General features: G+C 39.1%; 1 protein-coding gene and 1 non-coding gene across 2 annotated transcripts; both read left to right on the top strand.

The window, feature by feature from the left end:
- Nucleotide 1: 1 nt before the first annotated feature.
- Nucleotides 2-20,884, top strand: LOC102396103 (mitochondrial import inner membrane translocase subunit Tim23). The gene is made up of 7 exons (XM_006065684.4): nt 2-255; nt 2,922-2,980; nt 10,417-10,510; nt 10,731-10,815; nt 13,256-13,314; nt 15,042-15,152; nt 20,382-20,884. Exons 1-7 carry the CDS (start codon nt 150-152, stop codon nt 20,495-20,497), a joined length of 630 nt encoding a protein of 209 aa, XP_006065746.1. The 5' UTR covers nt 2-149; the 3' UTR covers nt 20,498-20,884.
- Nucleotides 12,525-12,724, top strand: LOC112584797. The gene has a single exon (XR_003109195.2). It is a non-coding gene; the product is annotated as a small nucleolar RNA SNORA74 (small nucleolar RNA).
- Nucleotides 20,885-21,602: the final 718 nt, after the last annotated feature.

Below are 21,602 nucleotides of genomic sequence, written 5' to 3' on the forward strand. Positions count from 1 at the left end.
GTTTAGCGAGCACCGGCGCCCGGAAGGTCAGTGTGTGAAGGAGCCGGTGGTACGCGGGTCTCCCCGCTGTTACCGAGGAGCGACGGCCGAGCAGACTATCTCGGCCTGAGGCGGCGGGGAGAAGCAGACGGGCAGTTTGCTGCGACACCATGGAGGGCGGCGGGGGTAGTGGCAACAAAACCACTGGGGGGTTGGCCGGCTTTTTCGGAGCCGGCGGAGCAGGCTACTCGCACGCGGATTTGGCTGGAGTCCCGCGTAAGTATCAGGCCTGGCCTGCGAGCATTTCTCACTGGTTCTTGCCACCACCCCACACGTGCGGTGTGTCCTGTTCTCTCTCTCTCTCTCTCTCTTATTATTATTATTATTGCTGCGGCCGCAAGCTTCAGTACCAGTAGTGGGGCTAGTGTGTCTGCACGGCCGCATTTTCCAACACTGAACGAGTGTTTGGAGCCGTGGATCCGGAGAAGCTCTCTGTGGCTGACTTGGATCCAGGAGATATACTGCATGTTTTTTCTTTTATATTCAGGCTTCCTGCCTTACCGTTCCTCCCACATATCGAGGCCATAGGTAACTTTTTAACACAAAGTCACATATTCTAAACCACGAAGTAGTAGCCTTCAGAGCAAAACACTCTATAATAATGCATACGGGGAGAAAGAAATATGCGTCGAGACAAGTGGAGAAACTTGGAGGAGAACTGAACTTTTTTATAGATATGAGAAAGAAGCCAAGAAGGAATTTTGGGAAGGGAAATATTCAAGTTACAGGGTGCCGAGGCACGAACACCCTGCCTGCGCCCTCTCCTAAATACCACGAATGTGTATTCCAGATCTTTGGAACTTTCTAACTGTGGTTATTCACCTGGATGAGTAAAACGTGGACTTAAAGATAGTGGGAAGTTGGTGAAGGATAAGAGCTTTATAAAACTTGTATCCTGAGACTCTTTCTACTTTTTCTTTAGGTCTTTTATGCTCAAAAACAAAAACGGCTTTTAAAGTTCCTAGTGTCACCTGTGTTAAAACTGAATCTAGAACATAGCTTGCATATAATAAGTTATAGGATATGGCTAGTTCATGCGTTTCAGAGCACAAAGAGCACTGCCTTAATGTGAAAGGCATTCTTACGTTAGGATTTCAAGGTGAATTAAGAGATCAAGGAGTAAACACTATTCATTGAGTACTTGAGATGGAGTTTTCTGGGTGCAGGACTGCAGCAGTTACATTTTTTTAAATGACTGATGTTTTCACAGAGCTTCCATTCCATTGAAGTGAGCCAAGTAAGTAATGGGCCAAGTAAGAAAGTGTTTCAGTTAGTGGTAAGTGTGTAAAGACAAACAGGATTTTAAGATTGGTGATGGGAGCTACTGCTAAGTCGCTTCAGTCGTGTCCGATTCTGTGCGACCCCATAGATGGCAGCCCACCAAGCTCCCCTGTCACTGGGATTCTCCAGGCAAAAACACTGGAGTGGGTTGCCATTTCCTTCTCCAAATGGGAGCTGAAGCCCTTTAAAAATGGCCTAGGAAAAACTACTCAGGGTTGTTGACATTTGAGCTGTGACCTGAATACCATTCAGATGTCTGAGGGGAGGTAAGTGTTTAAGGAACAGCTGTTAGGCCATTGTGCCTACAATCTACAGGGGAGGTGGTGAGGCTGGAGATACTGAGATTAGAGGGGAAGGAATGGCAGCTAATGAAGTGTTTTATAAGGAGTTTGGACTTAGTCACAAGTGTAAATGGAAGCCATTTAGATTGATTTCCTTTTCTGAAAAAAAAAAATCACTTTAATTACCCTTTAGAAAATGAATTGGAAAGACTGGAGCAAGTAAGGAGTCCAATTAGGTAGTGATTGGACTAGGATGGTAGCAATAAGGATGGTGAGTAACAATTCAAGATAGATACTGGATATAGAACTAATAGGACTTTGAATTGATGAAAAGACCAGAGTTCTGGGTAATGGATAGATTTGAGAACAATCATCTGAGATACAGAGGATCCAAAGATTAAATTTAAAATGTGAGGAAGTTGATTTTTCCTTGATAGATTTTTCTGTCTTCAAAGGTAGTGGAATTCAAGTCTGGCCCTTGGAGAGCCCCCATTTTCCTTTGCCCTGACCCCCATCCTTCTGGTGACGACAGAATTCTCTATTATGAAAATCAACTTTGTCAGCAACTGTTAACACTTAGATCTGAAGGAATTGCCTTAAAATATTTATACACAACACATAACCCAAATGATTTTTTTTTCCCCTTCATGAATTGATTTGTCTCTTGTCATTCTTACTTTGCAATGTGTATAGTCCCTGGTGGCTCAGACAGTAAAGAATCTTCGTGCAATGCAGGAGACCCAGGTTTGATCCCTGGGTCAGGAAGATCCCCTGGAGAAGGGAATGGCACCTCACTCCAGTATTCTTGCCTGGAGAATTCACGGACCGAGGAGCCTGGCGGGCTACAGTCCATTGATAACAAAGAGCCGGACACGACTGAGCAACTAACACTCACACACACACACACAATTATCAGGTATTTTTGTAGTAAAGTCAAAGGAAATCCCAGGGACGGTGGAGCCTGATGGGCTGCCATCTCTGGGGTTGCAGAGTTGGACACGACTGAAGCGACTTAGCAGCAGCAGAAGGAAATCAGCTCTTTAGATGAACTGGGCTGTGCTTCCTGCTACTTCAGTTATTTGGTCCCTGTTACTGCCTGTCCTGATGTGAGAGCCTGAAACACCATTGCAGGATTGAGGGCACCAGGAGGAGTCAGCCCCTAAACTGCCAGACGGAAGGAGAAGACAAGGAAAGTGGGAGAATAATTTGCGTGCATTGTAGATCAGAATTGCAGAACACATTGAAGAGTCAAGAGCAAAATTAATGCTAAATGAAATAACTAAATTTTTATTGCAATATATTGCTTTGTTTTCTCTCTAGTAACTGGTATGAACCCTCTGTCTCCTTATTTAAATGTGGATCCACGGTATCTCGTACAGGTAAGAATTTTATTAGTCTGGTCCTCTACGTTACCATTTAAAAAAACAACCGCAGATACCTTGACTTGATCTGTGATATGTGCTTCTAGAGGCATCAAGTCTCTGGTTCTCATTCACCCTTTTTACCCCACAAACTCTACGGATTTGCCTTGCATCTCTTCCTGACACTAGCTGATTAAAGGATTTGGGAGTTTGGTTGGTTTTTTGTTTTGTTTTTTCATTTTTTTTTTTAAGGTTGTGATAAAATTAACAAAATTTACCGTCTCTCACTGTACTGTTGAGTGGTTGCATTCCTGATACTGTATAGCTATTACCACCTACCAGTTCCATGCTTTTCATGTTGTAAAGCTGAAACTCTGTACCCATTAAACAGTAACTCCTTTTTCCATCCTCCTCCCAGTTCCTGACAACCACCCTTCTGCTTTCTGTCTTATGATTTTTGAATACTCTGAGTACCTCAAATAAGTGGAATCATACAGTATTTATTTTTTTGTGACTGATTTAGTTCATTTAGCATAATGCCCTCAAGGCTCATATCTCCTGTAGCATGTGTCAGAATCTCCGTCTTTTCAAGGCTGCATAATATCCCACTTTGCTTATCCGTTCACGTGTCCTGTGGACACTTCATTGCTTCCGTGTTTTAGTTGTGGGGAATCGTGCCACTGTGAATTTTGGTGTATAAATACCTTTTCCAGACCCTCATTCCAGTTCTTTTGACTATGTATCCAGAAGTAGGATTGCCTGTCACATGGCAGTCGTATTTCTAATCTTTTGAGAAACGGCTACACTGCTGTCCCCTGCAGCTGCACCGTGTGCATTCCTACCAACAGTGCACAGGGGCTGCAGTTTCTCCACGTTCTCACCAACAGTTTTATCATCTGGAATTTTTTGAGAATCGTTATTAAAATGACTGTGGAGTGGTGACTTACTGTAGTTTTGATTTGCGTTTCCCTAATGATTAGGGATGTTGAGCAACTTTTCATGTACTTATTGGCCGATTGTGTGTCTTTGGAAAAATCTCTGTTCACCTTCTTTGACCAACTTTGAATCAGTTCATTTGATTTAGGTTGTATTTAGGCGTTCTCTGTATATTCTGAGTATTAACCCCTTATAGATATATAACTTGCAAATATTTTCTCCCATTCTGTGGGTTGCCTTTTTCCTCTTGATGTTGTCTTTTGGTGCGTAAAAATCACGAAGGCCAATATTTTTGTTTTATCACTTGTTGCCTTTGGTGTCATATCCAAGAAATCACGGCTAAATGTGTTATTACAAAGCTTTTTCCCCAGTGTTTTCTTCTAAGAGTTTTACAGTTTTGGGTCTTCCATTTAAGTCTTTGATCCATTTTGAGTTAATTTTTGTATGTGGTGTTAGGTAAAGATCCAACTTCATTCTTTTTCATATGGCTATCCAGTTTTTACAGTACCGTTTGCTCAAAAGACTGTCTTTTCCCCGTGTAATGGCCTTAACATTCTAGCCAAAAATCGTTTGACCATATGTGCAAAGGTTTATTTCTGGACTGTCTATTCTGTTCGTTGATCTGCATGTCCATATGTATACTAGTACCACACTGGCGTACATTCAAGCTTATTGATGATTGTGGCTTTGGTAAGTTTTGAAATCAGCAAGTGTGAGTCCTTCAGGATTGTTATTCATTTTTCAAGATTGTTTTGATTCTTTGGAGTTTGTTCAAATTCCGTATGACCTTTGAAATGGGTTCCTCTGTTTCTGCAAAAATGTCAGTTCCTGTTTTGATAGGAATTATTGAATTTGTAGATTGTTTTGGGTAATATTGACATCTTAGCAATATTACGTCTGATTCATGAATATGGGATATTTTTTCATTTCTTTCTGTCTTTTTAAATTACTTCCAGCAAGTTTTACAGCTTTCCTTGTATAAGACTTTTACCTCCTTGGTTAAATTAATTCCTAAGTGTTTTTATTGTTTTTGATTCTGTTGTAAGTGGAAGTGTTTTCATGATCTCCTTGGGTGGTTTATTGTTTGTAGACAGGCATCTGCTCTTTCTGTTGACTTTGTATCCTGTTACTTTGCTGAATTTATTTATTAGTTATAACAGGGTTTTGTGCAGTCTTTAGAATTTTCTAACATATAAGATCATCTATGAAAAAAATTTTTACTTCTTTCTTTCTAATTTGGGTGCCTTTTCATTCTTCTTTCCTAATTGCTCTGGCTAGAAATCCTAATACTGTGTTGAATAGAAGTGACCAAAAAAAAAAAAAAGAGCATCTTGGCCTTGTTCCTGTGTATTAGAGGAAAACCTTTCAGTCTTTCACCTTTGGATGTGGTATTTGCTGTGAGTTTTTCATGTATGCCTTTTATTATGTTGGGGTAGTTTCCTTTTATTCCTAGTTTGTTGAGTTTTTGTCCTGAAAGTATGTTGGATTTTGTGGAGTATTATTTCTGCATCAGTTGAGATGGTCGTGTGGCTTTCCCCCTTCATTCTGTTAATATGGTTTATTACACTGATGAGTTTTCATTTGTTAGGACATCCTGCATCCCAGGAATAAGTGCCACGTGGTCATGATGTATAGCCCTTTGAATATGCTGCTGGCTTTGGTTTCCTAGAATTTTGTTTTAAAATTTTGCATCAGTGTTCATAGGGGATTTTGGTCTGTAGGTTTTTTGTAGTGTCTTTGTCTGGCTTTGGTATCATACTTGCCTCACACACAGAGTCATGAAATGTTCCAAGTATTTCCTCCACTTCAGGTTTTTGGAAAAGTTTGAGGATTGGTGTTAGGGTTTTGGAGTTTTTTGTTTTTTTCCATCTGCACTCCACGGCTTCCCTGTCCAGAGGTTGAACCCAGCCCGTGGCAGTGAGAGTCTGGAATCCTAACCACTAGGCCACCAGGGAACCCCTGGATTGGGGGTTAGTTCTTTAAATGTTTGATAAAACTTAACCAGTGAAGCCATCAGGTCCAGGGTTTTTCTTTGTTAGTTTTTTTTTTTTTTTTTTTAATTAGTGATTCAGTCTTCTTACTGGTCTCTTTTTTTTCTGTTTCTTGGTGAGTTTTGTTTCTAGGAATTTGTACATTTAGTCAAGGACATTCAGTTTGTTGGCATACAATTGTTAATGACAGTTTCTTATAATCCTTTTAAATTCTTTAGAATCAGTAGTGATATCCTCACATTCATTTCTGATTTCAGTAATTTATTTCCTTTATCTCTGCTCTAATCTTTTACTATGGGGTCTTCCCTGATGGCTCAGCAGTAAAGAATCTGCCTGCCAGTGCAAGAGATGCGAGTCCAATCCCTGGGTTAGGAAGATCCCTGGAGAAGGAAATGGCAATCCACTCCAGTATTCTTACCTGGGAAATCCAAGGACAGAGGAGCCTGGTGGGCCACAGTCCATAGGATCACAAAGATTCAGACATGACTGAGTGACTGACACTTTGCTTAATGTATTTTGATGGTCTGTTACTAGATAAGTAAATGTTTATAATTGTATTTTCTTGCTGTGTTGAAACTTTATTGATGTAATATCATTCTTTGTTTCTTACAAACTTTTTATTTTCTAATTTTAATACAGCCACCCTGCTCTTTTGGTTGTTATTTGCAAGGAATATCTTTTTCCATCCTTTCACTTTCAACCTTTTTGTGTCTTTGGAAGTAAAGTGAATCTGTTGTAGGCGCCATATGTATAAATGGATCACATTTCTGAGTGCATTGCGCTAATCTCTGTCTTTTGTCTAGAGAGTTGAATACACTTTAAAGTGGTTACTGCTAAGGAGAGATATTTGGTGTTTTGCTCTTCATTTTCTGTAACCTAACTTTTGTCTCTCCTTTCTTACATTAATAACTTCTTTTGTGTTTGATTTTTTTGTAGGGAATTGTTTAAATTCCTTTCTCATAACCTTTTTTTTTTAATATACTCTATAGCACTTTTCTAAAGTTATAGCACTAATTAGAATTTATATCAGTTTAACTTTACTAACATACAAAAATACTGCTCCTTTACCAACTGTGCCTGCCCCCTCAATCGTTGATGTCACAGAATCGTTATCTTTATACATCATGTGCTTAAAAACATGGTCTAATAATTCTTTTAAACCCTTCACAGTTTTAAGTCCTGTAGAAATACGAGGGTGGAGGCACGAGCAGCCTACAGTAGTGCTTCGCTAACCGCCCGTCTGCTTGCTTTATCACGCTCTGCCCCTTCATCGGGCCATGAGCTCCTGCCTTGCGTCCTCTCGCTGTTCTTTGCTGGACTCCCTTCATCATGTCTTGCAGGGCAGGTCCAGTGGTCACAAACTCGCTCAGCTTTTATTTTTCTGGGAATTTTTAATATCTCCTTTATTTTTGAAGGACAGGTTTATATATCAGCCCACTTCCTAGTGGCCTCCAAAGTTTCTCTTGAGAAATTGATCATCTTATTGAGGATCCTTATATGTAAGTTGCTTCTCTCTTGCTACATTCAAGAATCTCTCTCTGTAGCTTTCAAAACTTTTGATTTTAATACATCCCAGTATGGGTCTCTTTGGATGTATCTTACTTGGTGTTTATTGAGTTTCTTGAATGTTCACTTGCATCTCTCTTATCAAATTTGGAAGTTTTCGGCCATTGTTTCTTCAAACATTCTCCTTCTGTGACTCTCAGAGTCTGTATTTTCATCTGCTTTGTGATATCACACAGATCCTTTAGGCTCTCTTCACTTCTATCCAATTATATTTCCTCCTGATCCTAAGACTCAGTAATTTCTATTGTCTTATAGTTGGTGATTGTCTATTCTACCTGCTCAAATCTTTGAATCCATTTAGTGAATTTACCAGCTGCTATTCTTTTCAGTTTCAGAACTTATTTTTGGTTTCTTTCTAGGTTTTCTTTCTGTTTCCCTTTTGTTCATACATTGTCTTGACTTGCTCCACATCTCCCTTAGGTCTTTGAGCATCTTTATGACGATTATTTTAGAGTCATTTAGATCTGGCTTTCCTTTGAAAGCCTGGTCAGTCTACTCAGGTGTTTTTTAGGGATGTTTCTGTTGATTTTTTTTTTTTTTTTTTTTTTTCCGTTGAATGGCCCATACTTTCCTATTGCTTTGTATGCCTTGTGATTTTTTGTTGTTGTTGAAAACCAGACATTTCTAATAATGTGGTTAAGTCTGGAGATCAGACTCTCCTGCCTTCCCTGAGGGTTGCCTTTATTTGGTTATTGTTTGCGTTTTAATCATACAGGCTGCCTTGGTGTGGAGGGCCAGCCTGGAGTATAAGCTTAAGCTGTTCTCAGTCCTTTTCAGAGCCTACACTTTTTTCCTGGACGTGTGTTGTCTCTTTCTGATTTTTCCTTTGGATAAAATTGCTTTTGAATGTTCTAGTCTTTAATGTCTAGTTCATGAAGGAGGAAACAGGAAGGGGAGCAGCTCCCAGCTTTTCTTCAAAAGGCTGGGAAGAGGCAGGGGTGGGGAGGGTGCAGCAGCAGCGGCACCCCTGCGACCAGGAGCAGGGCTCAGTGTGCACCCCTGCGACCAGGAGCAGGGATCGGAGCGCCGATTAAAGGTTTACATGCAAAAGCAACAAGTGGTTAGCTTCTGAACCCCATAAACATATTGTGTGAGAAGTTACAAAATTATAAGAGATCATTAATGTGGGAATCTTTTTCATCTTAAACCAAATCAGTACATCTGAAAAAAAAATTCTTTACTACCTGAGTTTATTTTATTAGATCAGGTTATTGTTGTTCAAAAGCCTATGGAAATAAGAGTGGTCCAATGAATACAAACATTTGAAATTAGGGATTATACATTTTAAGGTTTATATTAGCCTCAGTTTTTTGTTGTTTGTTTTTGTGGGGTTTTGATGTTTTGTTTGGGTTTTTTTTTTTTTTTTTTCTTTTGGAGAAGTTGCTGATTCAATACAAATAAAGTTGCAAAAAAAGAAAAACTCAGGTTACAACATTAAAAGGGCTTCCCAGGTGGTACTAAGGGTAAAGAACCCACCTGCCAATTCAGGACACGCCAGAGGGTTAGGAAGATCCCCTGGAGGAGGGCGTGGCAACCGACTCCAGTATTCTTGCCTGGAGAATGCCACAGACAGAGGAGGACTGGCTGGCTACAGTCCATGGGTCGCAGAGAGTCAGACATGACTGAGCTACTTAATGCACACAAACAGCATCAAAGAGTAATTGTTGGATATCTCAGGAATGCAAGGTTGACTCATTACCTGAAGAGTGAGTCAGTGATGCCGTGCACTTGTGCCTGCTGATGTTGATTATGACCATCTTTTTTTTCCCCCATTTGTATTAGGATCCATTTCTGGATCATAAATAATTATCATATTGTTTACCTCATCATGTTAAGTACAGCATTCCTAAAAACCTTAAACAAGAAGCACAATTTAAAACTAAGTCATTACTTGAAAAGTCAGGAAGCACTCAGAATTTACAAATATATGTTTAATATAGTTAGACATAGAATCTATTCAGCTTTGCTTACCCTTTCAGCAGACCGTTTCTGTGTGATGAGAGGACATGCGCTTATTTATCTGCACAGTTTCTGGTAAGAATTCATGCACAAGCCATCGGAGCTGGTGCAGAGCAGTTCTCCTCATCGTGAGGCATTTACCAGAGGCCAGTGTTTGCCAAAGCGATGTTTATTTGTTAGCAGTTTTTGTTAAGGGTGTGTGCTATGGTTCAGGAGCTTATTTTAGCTATTTTTATATGAAAAGCTTGGCAGAAATGTAAATGTATTTGTTCTTCATAAAAGTATTGATTGCAGAATCAATCCTGTTGTGCTCTTACAGTGATGCTTCTCAACCTAGGATTCTTGAGTGATCTTCAGGGCAGGGAGCTCATACCAAATTTTGTGTATGCATTTACTAGAAGGAGGGTAGCTTTCCTTCTAGTAGCTTTCCGAGATTATAAAAGGAATATATGCCCTCCAAACAGTTAAGAACTGTTAAAGTGGTGTTTTTGCCCTTGTGTAAGTGATCCAGTCTATTGTACTTCTCTAGTTTTTGCTCGTTTTTTATGATCATTTGGTCTTACATATAGTAAAATGGTGGTTGATAAATAGTATTCATAGCTGCAGAATGAGTTATTTTCTCCTTCCAGACTGGTTTTTTGTTACCTCTCATAGCTTTCAGTTTGCCTTTCTATAGAGATGGCACTCTTAAATTGTCAAATTTATCGTGAGGGCAAATTACGTGTAATCTATCAAACTTACATTGAGAAGCTAAATTCTGAGCAAGAATTTCTCCTAAGAACTAATGAGCATAACTGTATATGTTACGTATTTCATTTCACTTTGGTTTATATGTTGCTTTTGTTGCAGAAAGTTTTGTCTTTGTTTGACAAAGTATAGTGGAGTTTTACTTAATTTACGTTTTACGTTCTGTGAAAAACTCCTTTGAAAAATTAAACACTTTGCAAGTATAATACGTGTGTTGAGGGGAGCTGAACTTGATTTTCTTTATTATCCCTGTAGGATACAGATGAGTTTATTTTACCAACTGGAGCTAATAAAACCCGGGGCAGATTTGAACTGGCCTTCTTTACCATTGGAGGATGTTGTATGACAGGTTGGTATTTATATGTGGTTTTTAAGTGAAGTGTCCTAAATCCAGGTAGTCAAAAGTGCTTAAAATCCAAGGCAATTAAAATAATAGCTTCAGGGTGGTTTTTAAAAAAAAATCATTATTTACATTTTTTCTTATTAAATAAAAATGAAAAAGAATCAAGTATAATTGCTCTTTAATATAAAGCTGATTATTTGAATGAATTATTACTGTGATTTGCCAGGGGCTGCATTTGGGGCAATGAATGGTCTACGGCTAGGATTGAAGGAAACCCAGAACATGGCCTGGTCCAAACCAAGAAACGTACAGTAAGTCTCATGTAACGACACACGGATGCTTGAGCATCAATCTCTACTTTGTTGGCTTGATGAGCAAGACCTTGAGATTACAATATTTAGAGAACTGTATAATTTTTGGTCAAGTTTTTTGCTGGTGTTTTCCCTTTATTCATTGTAAAAGGAATTTAGGAATAAAGTTGCTGGGTCTAAGCTTTTAGAAGGAGTGATTTTTGAATCCGTGTCCATCAGCTGGGGCTATTCCAACCTAACTTCTCAGCTACACCTGTTCTATTTTGCAGGCCTATATTACATGCTTTTCAAATTGTTGAATTACTAGTACATTATTTGGATTGTTCAGGGCTGTGCAAAACCATAGGACGTGGTAAGTGAAGAAATAAGAAGCACATAAGAGTAATTACTAAATCTGCTGTCATTTGATTGAATTTCTCATTGATTTCATCCTCCATTTCTGAAATGCAGAAAATTTCCATGAAATTCCTAGAACTTAGAGATGGTTCTGAAAGGAGTAAGATAGTCTTATCTTAGGAAACTGAAGTTTGTAGAGAAGGGAAAGGGCAAATAAAAAAGTCAGAAAGTGTACATAATGTTGTATCTTCACCCTGCTTAAGAAATAAACATGACCAGTTCCTTTTGCTGTTCCTTAAATAATATGTTATTTAGCTTTTTTTAAAAAGCGTATTTTATGCTTCATATGAGCAGAAGGACACAGTATGTGTTTTTCTGTGTCTTCCTTTAAGCTCCATGTTCCTTAGCCAGCAGATGGCAGCAGGTGTGTTAGAATTAGGTCTTGGGAACCTGAAGGCCTGTCAAACTTTCACCTTCCTGTTACTGTATGGATCACTGCCCTTGCTTTACAAGCTCAGATCCTTGAATATTTTTGTATTTGTATTCGTAATATTCAGTCTTTACTCCAGTTTTGTTTTGTTTTTACTTTTTGTATTATGGATCGTTTTGAATATATACAAAAGTAGGCAAAATAGTACAGTGAACAGCTATGAACCATAACCCAAGTTCAACAGCCATTAACCAGCAGGACCAGTTGTGTCCCATCTCTTTCTTCCCTCCCATATTATTTTGAAACAAATCCCCAGCATCATATTATTAAATAACAATTTGGAAGGTCTCTTAGAAAAGATAACCTTTGTTTCTTAAAACCATCATAGTTATTCATTTTTGAGAGAGTTGAATTAGTTTGCCTTTTTAAAGTCAGATTTTTTTATATCTTATACATCATTTTCTTTTATATACTCATTCTGATTTTTTTAGACAGAGATAGCATTTAAAACATGGAAAGATAGTCAGGTTTCAGGCCAGAAAAGATCTATGTCGTTTCAAAGCCCAGATTCATTCCTTATTGGGATCTTGGGTAAGTTTCCCTACTTTCTGCCTTTAACCTGTTGAGATGCTCACAATGAGAAGTAAGTAAGGACCTGGTAAATGAGAGTGTGTGGCCCAGTCGTGCTCCAGAGAACTCGGCCGCCTTGCAGTGCCACCAGCAAGACGGTAATGAAAATTAATAGTTTTAGAAGCTTATCACAAATGAAAACCAATTAAGTGCTAAACCTAACATTAGTAAACATGTAGCAATTAACTATTTAACAATATTTGTAATCATTACTAATTCTTTAAATAATCCTTCAGAAGTAATACAGAGTTTTGTTGTTATTGAGCATTAATGTGAATGGGTCTTTACTGCTTGTTCCTGTGTTTCCGTGGTTGCCAGCAGCGGTCAGCTGCCGGGACAGCCGTTCCTGTGGCAGCGTTACACTGCTGGGAGAGGAACGCTCTGCCCTCGCCTCCGGCTGCCTTCGCCGCTGTTCTGGTGGCGTCCGGCGCTGCTGAGGGCAGGGCTGTGCTCCCCTGAGAGTGTGCTAAGCGCGCGCCCTGGCCGCTTAGTGCTGGTGTGGGAGCAGACACAGAGTGCGCTTTCTTCAGGTTTCTAATGAGGTGGCTTTTTCCTTCTCTGAGTATCTGTCTTTTATTTTGCTTTGTATTCCATAGTATTCCACACTTTGATTCTTCTTAATATTCTAAGAATGTACTACCCCCCACACAAACCCTAAGCAACTAATTATAAGCTAGCTTGTCTGTTATAATGTCTTTTTCTTTTTAACATAGATCGGTTTCTGTAAACTTCTTTGTAAAATACATTCCAGTATATCATTCAGACCTTTTATATATTTAATAATTTTATGTATTTAGTAAGTAGAATTTTCTTTACACATTATCCTTAAAACATTGGGAGTTTTTAACCTAACCTTCATTTATGTAAAGTAAAAGCAATCCTTATTGAATTCTAAGGAGATGTTAAGTTTTAAAATTAAAAAAATAAAATTAAGAAAACTTTGGGTATTGTTTTATATATTTAAAATTGATGCTATATGGTTTTTCTAAATACTAAAGAAATACTGGTTCTAAATACAGATTCTTTCTCTTTCTGCCCTGGTAGGATCTTGAACATGGTGACTAGGCAAGGGGCACTTTGGGCTAATACCCTAGGTTCTCTGGGTAAGTAGATACCTCACTTTATAATAAATCATCATCATTACAAAGAAAGAATGTACATGTATCATGAACAGTTTGATCAACTAAAATTCTGGTGCTGGGATGTTCATAATTATGTTTAAATCCACTCTGGTGAGTAGTGTAAATACTACTTAGGAAAAGATCATAAACTATTGATATATAGCAAAATAGTGCCATGTACTAATACCATTCTGAATATACTATTTGCTAAATATTTTAAACACTACATACTCTCCTATCCCATCAAGACACCAAATAAAATCATATTTTAACTCAGTGAAGTGCAGATAGTTTAGCGCCAAGGCAGATGTTTTTGTGTGTTAGGAAAAGTTCAAGGTTCTATCGTAGATATGAGGAGGAATCCAGCCCTCCTGATATGTTTTCCTAATAGCCCATTCATCATCCTGTTTACCTAATGAGATTTCTCAGACTAATTGCCTGAGTTGCAATAGGGCCTTTGTAGATATTGGAAATACTTGCAGTTCTAAGGAAGCTATAATTTAGTAGCACTTAGGAACAAATGCTTTCATACTGTAGTGTTTATGAATGATTGACTCTTTTGATTATTCATGACTCATATAAGAAGCTCACTTATGGCACTTATGCCCTCAACCCAAGTTTTCTGTATCTGAAAGTCTGAAAGTCTTTTAACTGGTGGCAGATTAAGTAAGAGAAACTGTAGGTAGCTTATCACAAGATAAGAAAAGCCTCTTGTGTGACAGAGGTCCTAGCCTTGTCACAGGCTTTGGAAGCAGTACATGGTCACACTTAGAAAGTCAGGTTTGCATTTGGGATCCTAGTAAATGGCTACTTCCATGTGCTGCTTGTGCCCCCAAAACCCCTCCCCCTTGCAGCCACCCTCCTTTGTATCGATGCTTGTGAGACTGCTTGCATACCTAGAGTGAGCCCCTGGACATGCTCAGTTTAATTAATGTTCCAGAAATATCAATTCTGAGCAAGCTGGAATGGTCAGTTACCCTGGATGTTTTCCTTATAATGTGATCAGTTATGATGTTTTGCTCAAGTTTAGTTTCAGTTAAATAAATTGAAACTGGAAGAAGAGCTTTTGTAGAAGTATAAAAACTTACAGCAGAGGAGTTGCGAGGCTGAGTTTGCTGTAATCTTGAGAAAGGGCAGGAGAAGAGGTAATAGATTGATGGCTGTTTGGTCTTGGGGGCACAATAGAAGGGCGATTTAGGGGAAACACTTGTTAAACTAAATAGTGCTATTGTTAGAGTTTTCACATGTGCAGAAACTAAATCTCAATTGTCTTCAAGTCGTATTTTTCTTAGAAATGCATGTGTTTTGCTTTTGTTTCTAAATTCTAAGTTCAGCTGTTAACAAATAAATGGAAGTGAAAAAGATATTCTTCCTGGGTCTCCACAGTGTTACTTTCCATAAATAGCTAATAAATTTCTTTTCTTTCCAAACATTTTCTTTGCCTATCATGTGCCTGCTCTACATGTTAGTAAACGAGCCCTTCCTGCATTTTGAGTGCATAGTATTCCGTTATGTGGACAGTCTCTCTGAATCAGTCCCCTTTTGAAAGTCATTTGATTTGTTGCTAGGCGTTTGTTATTACAAACAGTGCTCCAGTGATCACTGTTTACATGCCTCATGATGTCTGTAGAAGGCGTTTATCTGAATATGATTGCCATACTGACTTTCAGTTCACTTTTTATTCCTGATCAGCTCCATTTCCCTTGTAGCTTTGCTTTATAGTGCATTTGGTGTCATCATTGAGAAAACAAGAGGCGCAGAAGATGACCTTAACACAGTAGCAGCTGGAACCATGACAGGCATGTTGTATAAATGTACAGGTAGGTACCACTAAATGGTGAAATCGTCTCTCAATATAGTTGAAGTATGCTTTTTGGCCATACCGTAGTTTTTAAAAGAATTTTTTTTTGGCAGTATAGTGTTCTTTGATATCCCACGGTTTGTGACTTTATTTTTTAATTTTCATAAAATACACATAAAATTGACCATCCAAACTATTTAAATGTACAGTTCAATTATGTTAAGTATATTAACATCATTATGCAACTCCAGAACTTCTCTTCGTCTTATAAAACTGAAACTCTGCCCACTAAACAACAACTCTGTCTTTCCCCCTTCTGCAGCCCCTGGCAACCACCAGTCCAATTCTGTCTGTGAATTTGATTCCCTGAGGCCCCTCATGGAAGTGGAGTCGTGTCGTGCTTTTCTTCTAGTGACTGGCTTATTTCATTTAGCATAGCGTTCTCAACAGTATAGCATGTATCAGAATGTCCTTCCTTTTTAAGGCTGAATAACTCCATCATACATACACACCACATTGTCATTCATCTGTCAGTGGACACTTGGGCTGCTGCTGCCTTTGGCTGCGGTGCATGATGCTGTTATGAACAGGGGAGGAGTAAATCCTAAGAGTTGAATCAGAATTACTTGGATGAAGATCAAATATCAAATTGGCCCTTAAGATGGAAAAGAGATGAACATGTGCTGAGTTATGGTTCTATTCTCAGTAATAACCACTTAATATTTAACTTGTTAAACTGTGAAGTGATAATCACACACCCCAGTTTCACAGATGAGCACATTGTTAAGATGTTCTTTTTCAAAAGATCATAAAACTAGTGGCAGCCCCAGGTTTCTCTCACATTTCTGCTTTCGCCTACATTTATGCCATAACTGCCTCTCTGTGTTCTGTACTCAAGCCTCTGGAAAGTCCTTTTGTTTGATTGCTTTATTATGCGTCAGACACTAAGTAATTTTTGTTCTTATGTAATTCCTCCATCACAAACATCAAGTAGCATTTTTTGCCTCATTTTTACTAGAAATGACAGAGAAGTCTCTCTTACAGGATTATAAAATCTAAAATTTCATGGTATATCTGAGAGCAAGAGGCTTTTTTAATATTGAAAATGGATAACATTTGGAATTATATCCCTAAGAACTCACAAGACTTGCAACACATGCATGTTCTTATACACATCAACAGAGCTCCTGGGTACAGGAAGACAGTAAACACCTTTTATAGACATGAAAATGTGGGCATAGAAAACCTGGTTAAAAACCTGAAAATACTTTCACACTGAAAATCTTTAGGGTCAGACAGGAGTTTACAACCTTAATTGGCACCACAGGGGTGGCACTCAGCCAGCAAGTGTTTAATCAGCCCAAACTGTGTTTATGAAAGATCAAAGTAAAATTTAAGGAACAGGAGATTTCACACAAAAATCTGGAAATGTTAGCTTCTTTTGCAAAAATGGAAGACACAGGGCTCACGTTGTATATGGTCGCAAATGGCAGGAGCTGAGTTGGGGGAGCTGCTACCCCAGTGGGTGGACACTGAAGCTCCAGCTCAGTGCTCACCAGTCCCTGTTTTCTTACTCAGCATCAGCCATTACAGCATTTCCTGTGTCGGGGGCAGCCTTAAGTATAAGAATGGACTGAATTACCACCTCGTTTAAGACACATTACACATATTTTAAAGATACAAAGGGGAAGGCTGAATACTTGGGATTATCACAGGAAAAAAAATGAGAACCTAGTTTCCTGTGTCCAGGACTTCCTTGCAGGAATAGCATCTTTAACCTAGCCTGGGACATCTCCAACATAAATTATGGAAAAGAATGCTCATGGCTCAGAAGAGAAAAAGCAAAAAAGAATATTAATTGTCAGGTGACAAGTAGGTTTCATTTTTTCAGATTTCAGTTTCCATTGCAATGTGAAACACAGGAGAGGTAAGTAATCTGCTGACCCAGAATTCCAACATTGGTTCCTAGTTCCTGGCTGCCTAGTTTAACTCAGCACATCAAAATTGCTGACAGAGGCAAAGAAGTGTCTTGTATTGATTTCTGGTTTAGACTCCACTTAAGACAAAACACAGAATTTTGTGTGGCAGGAATTTATTTAAAAACTCCCAGATTCAAGGATTTGGAAAACAGTTGAGGTACTTCTTTAGTCTAGAGTCAGCCTAAACCATTAAGGAAAGAAGATGGATGATGGTAGCCCAGTGTCAGTATACTTAATGCTACTGAAGTGTACACTTAATAATGGTAAATTTTATGGTATGTGTATTTTATCACAATTTTAAAGAGCATTTTTTAAAAACAAGTTAAATAGTGTAGAAATTTGTTGAATTTGTAAGCTGTCTCAGTGTGTAGGTAAGGCCGTTCCTCTAAAACAAGGGCAACAGACTCCTGCTGGCCAGATGCCTGTCTCTTCACAGTTTGCAGACTAAGAATGTATTTTACATTTTAAAATAGTTAACATTTTACATGGTTATAAAAGTATCTACAATATGTAGGATCGAAACAGCAAGATAAACATTCTTTAGAAACATGCAGGTAAAAAGTGGAGTTCTTTTCCAGCCATTTCAAGAAAAAGGTGCTGAGCCCTGTGCTGAAGTAACTGTCAGTTCAGAGTGTCAGCTCTGCCAGTAATCAGCTCTATACCAAATAAACTAGGCACTCAAATATTCTGGGCCTCATTTTCCCAGGTTTAGAAGAGATGACATTTGCCCGTTTTGGAAGAATTGTATAAGGATCCAAAAGATAGAAGATAAAATTGTGACACATAAGCCTCATGTTTGTTTTGCTTTATAGAGATTAACCATTGGCCTCATTTGGTTCACTGTGTTCAGAGCAAGTGTATTTGCTAATCAACTTCCTGTACTTAGTTGGGCAAAGGTTGTTTTGTTACAGAAAGCCTAAAGCCAAGGCTTTTAAACTCTTTAACAGATCAACCAGCTGGAAAACCCTGACATTATTGGAAAGAGTTAAAACTAAAACATAATAAAAGGCTACCCTTGAGTCAGGCTTCCCTGGTGGCTCAGCTGGTAAAGAATTCTCCTGCAGCGCAGGAGACCTAGGTTCAATCCCTGGGTTGGGAAGATCCCCTGGAGAAGGGAAAGGCTACCCACTCCAGTATTCTGGCCTGGAGAATTCCATGGACTATATATAGTCCACGGGGTCGCAAAGAGTTGGACATGACTGAGCAACTTTGACTTTCCCTGAGTCAGGATTACTGTGATGATTCCTAAATCATACACTACCTGTTTGGTATCTTCTTGCTAGAAACAGTTGCTCAGTTGTGCTAGAAACAATTTTTTCTTAGCCTTCAGAGAAGGCTAGTACAAAAGGCTAGTACAAAACGATGATATTTTGTACTAAAGTTGTTTCATTTTGGTATGAAAGTAGAAGGCATTCTAGGGGATAAATTGTTGAGACACTTAATATGCCACTGATGTCCCAAAGTTCTTAAATCTTTATCGTTTCCAGTTTACACTGGAGAGTCTTCTGTTTTTGTAACCTGCTTAAAGAACATTCATTACACTCAAAAAGTTTAGCTCTAATAACTGAACCATAGTGATGCTGTTCCAGATGGCATTTATTTTTCCTGGGTTTCATAGCTTATTTTTTCCATTTCTAGAAATTTGGTCTAAAGTTCATTGTCAGCCCATTTTTCAGCCACATTGAATACAGTTGCAAATTCACCTATCATGCCTAATCTTAAGTGTGGCAAGATACAGAGAGATGAGATAGACTTGAAGGAGGTATCTCCCATTTTCTGTGATTAATTTTTATGTTTTTCATCCCCCTTCCTACATATTTGATGGCTGTTTATAGGTGATGCCTGCAGTTTCTGTTTAAGAGAGATAATTAGGGTACTTCAGAGTTGAAGCCTAAGCCAGTCAGCTATCTACAGTCCTCAGGCTAGAGAGGCTCCTAGAGGGAGTAACTCTTTAATCTATCACCTGAAGCCATCTGGCAGGACGTGCATTGCAGAAATGGTTGGTCTGAAGTGTTCTAACTCAGCAGCGTCACTGAATTTCATGGAATGTATTGGAGTGTAGCTAAAGGGCTTCTAATAAGGTATATCTTAACCATTGGACCTCTGCTTTCCTAACACATGACTTGCAACAAATACTCCATAGATAAATACAGACTACCTGAAGTCTGTTATCCCTACTTATTTGTGAAACTGATAAGAGAACATGCAGTATTTCTTAAAAGCTTCTTTGGGTACCCCCATTCCTTTTACTAGACTTGGTGACTATTTTTAGGTAACTGGTTGAAACATTGTTTTTGCATTTCAAATGAAATACCTAGTCCATAATCTTTTTCCATGTGAAAAAATTCTTTTGTTAAGCAAAAATAGTTCAGTCTAATCCTAATCCTGGAATGTTTCAACTAGTACGACGATGCCTGGAGCTTCCCAGGTGGCTCAGCGGTAAAGAATCTGCCTGCCAAGCAGGAGACACGGGTTTATCTGTGGGTCAGGAAGAGCCCTTGGAGAAGGAAACGACAACCCACTCCAGTATTCTTGCCTGGAGAATCCCATGGACAGAGGAGCCTGGCGGGCTGCAGTCCTTGTGGCCGCAGCAGAGTCAGACACGACTGAGTGACTGAACGACAACATGCTGGTGCTAAGTTACATCTTTGCTCGTTAGTGGGAGATTTTCTGAAGCATCAGAATAGGGACAGGTAATGGGAGAGTTGGTGCTTCATCAGCACCCAACTCAGAACTTGATCACAGCCATCTTATCTCCCACCACTGTCCTGAGTCTTCAAAGTTAATATTTAGAGGACCTGTGCAGAGTCCAAAGCCTGTTAATACTGTTTCCAAAGAGGGTATCGCCTTGTTTACATACCGCCTTAAATCAGTTGACCGTGCCGGTGAAGTTCTAAAAATTAGGACTAGCAGGGAATTACTGATCTGCTTGGGATTTCAATAATAAGCATAAGGTCTTGTCCAAAAACGTCCTAGGATCAAGTCAGATTGAAAAAAGTCAAAAAACCTTGCTGATAACTATGAAATTAAAAGTGAAAAAGGGTTGTTACTATGGATACATAGTTTACATATAAGCAGGTAATTTAGGGGGAATCTGTTTCTACTGAATTTCAGTCTTGGTTTATTATTTTCAGACCTTAATCTCCTGCTTGGGACGAAATCTTCATAAAAACGAAGAGTGTGTCTCAGCTTTACGAACCTCTGTCACCCTCTGATGGGACAGTATGCAGCACAAGTCTGTAATGGTATTTTCTCTTTTCCTCTCCCAGGTGGTCTTCGAGGGGCAGCACGAGGTGGTCTAGCAGGACTAACGCTTACAAGCCTCTATGCTCTATATAATAACTGGGAGCACATGAAAGGCTCTGTGCTCCAACAATCACTCTGAAGATTCTGCTCGTTTACAAACGGAGGACACTTTAGTAGTCACCCTGATCAATTTATAAGTCAGTCTGGAGGCATTTACTCTTTTATGTACAACTCATTTGAAAAACTAGAGATTCCAGCTTGCTGTGATGAAGATCATGGATGGTTGACCAGGACTGGCACTCCTTCCAGCCATTAGTGAGTTGAAGACAAAACACCCTGTGGCGGCTGAGTAATGTGGTTCTCATAAGAAGATCTCGCACCTGTTTTTGCTCCTACCCACTTCTGGAAAACCACCTAATCCCAGAATTCAGGTGTGCTTGTCAATATTGTATCAGCCACATTTGTTCATTTAATGATCCAAGACTGTAATATTGCTCTGTATTCCCAATAAAGGGTGAAAATAGAACTGAAGTCCTTACTCCAACATTAACATAATGGATGTTTCTCCAAAGTCGCTCCTGACTTATCTCTGCTCCCATAGGGCAAAGGATGTTTCATGTTTGTGATGACGTGAAGGGCTACTGGCAGCATTAGCAACTAGGTTAACATTTTTCTCCAACAGAGTTGACACTAAACCACCTCCAGGTGTTTCAGGCTGTTACACCACTGGTGTCCTGTGCCGGAGCGGCATCAACTCAGCCTCGCGGGGACGAGAGAGACGGCACAGACACAAGCTGAGGGTTTCTGAGGAAGCCCTGGGAAAGCTAAGGGAAGGAAGGATCAACTCAGCCTTGCGGGGACGAGAGAGACGGCACAGACACAAGCTGAGGGTTTCTGGGGAAGCCCTGGGAAAGCTAAAGGAAGGAAGGACAAGTTACTTGATTTCTGAGTTTGTTTTCTCATTATGAAATGAAATTAATCAAATAATGCACTCTAGGTTACATATATACATAATAAACAACTGGTGGCTATTGTGATTACCGAGAAAGTAAAGTAGAGCCTTTTTGAACGCATCTAGTTAGGAATTTGGCAGAAAAGCAGTGGACAACAGCAGATAGTAATAACATACCTATCTGCTAATTCAGGAGTAATAAAACAGCATTTTATTTTAAGTGAATATAAGAACTTTTTATGTTCAAGTGCTTCTCAGCTGTACTTGTAACCCAAGGATACCACATTCATAT

The sequence above is a fragment of the Bubalus bubalis genome, chromosome 4 (genome assembly GCF_019923935.1).
Source record: "Bubalus bubalis isolate 160015118507 breed Murrah chromosome 4, NDDB_SH_1, whole genome shotgun sequence".
Taxonomy (NCBI): domain Eukaryota; kingdom Metazoa; phylum Chordata; class Mammalia; order Artiodactyla; family Bovidae; genus Bubalus; species Bubalus bubalis.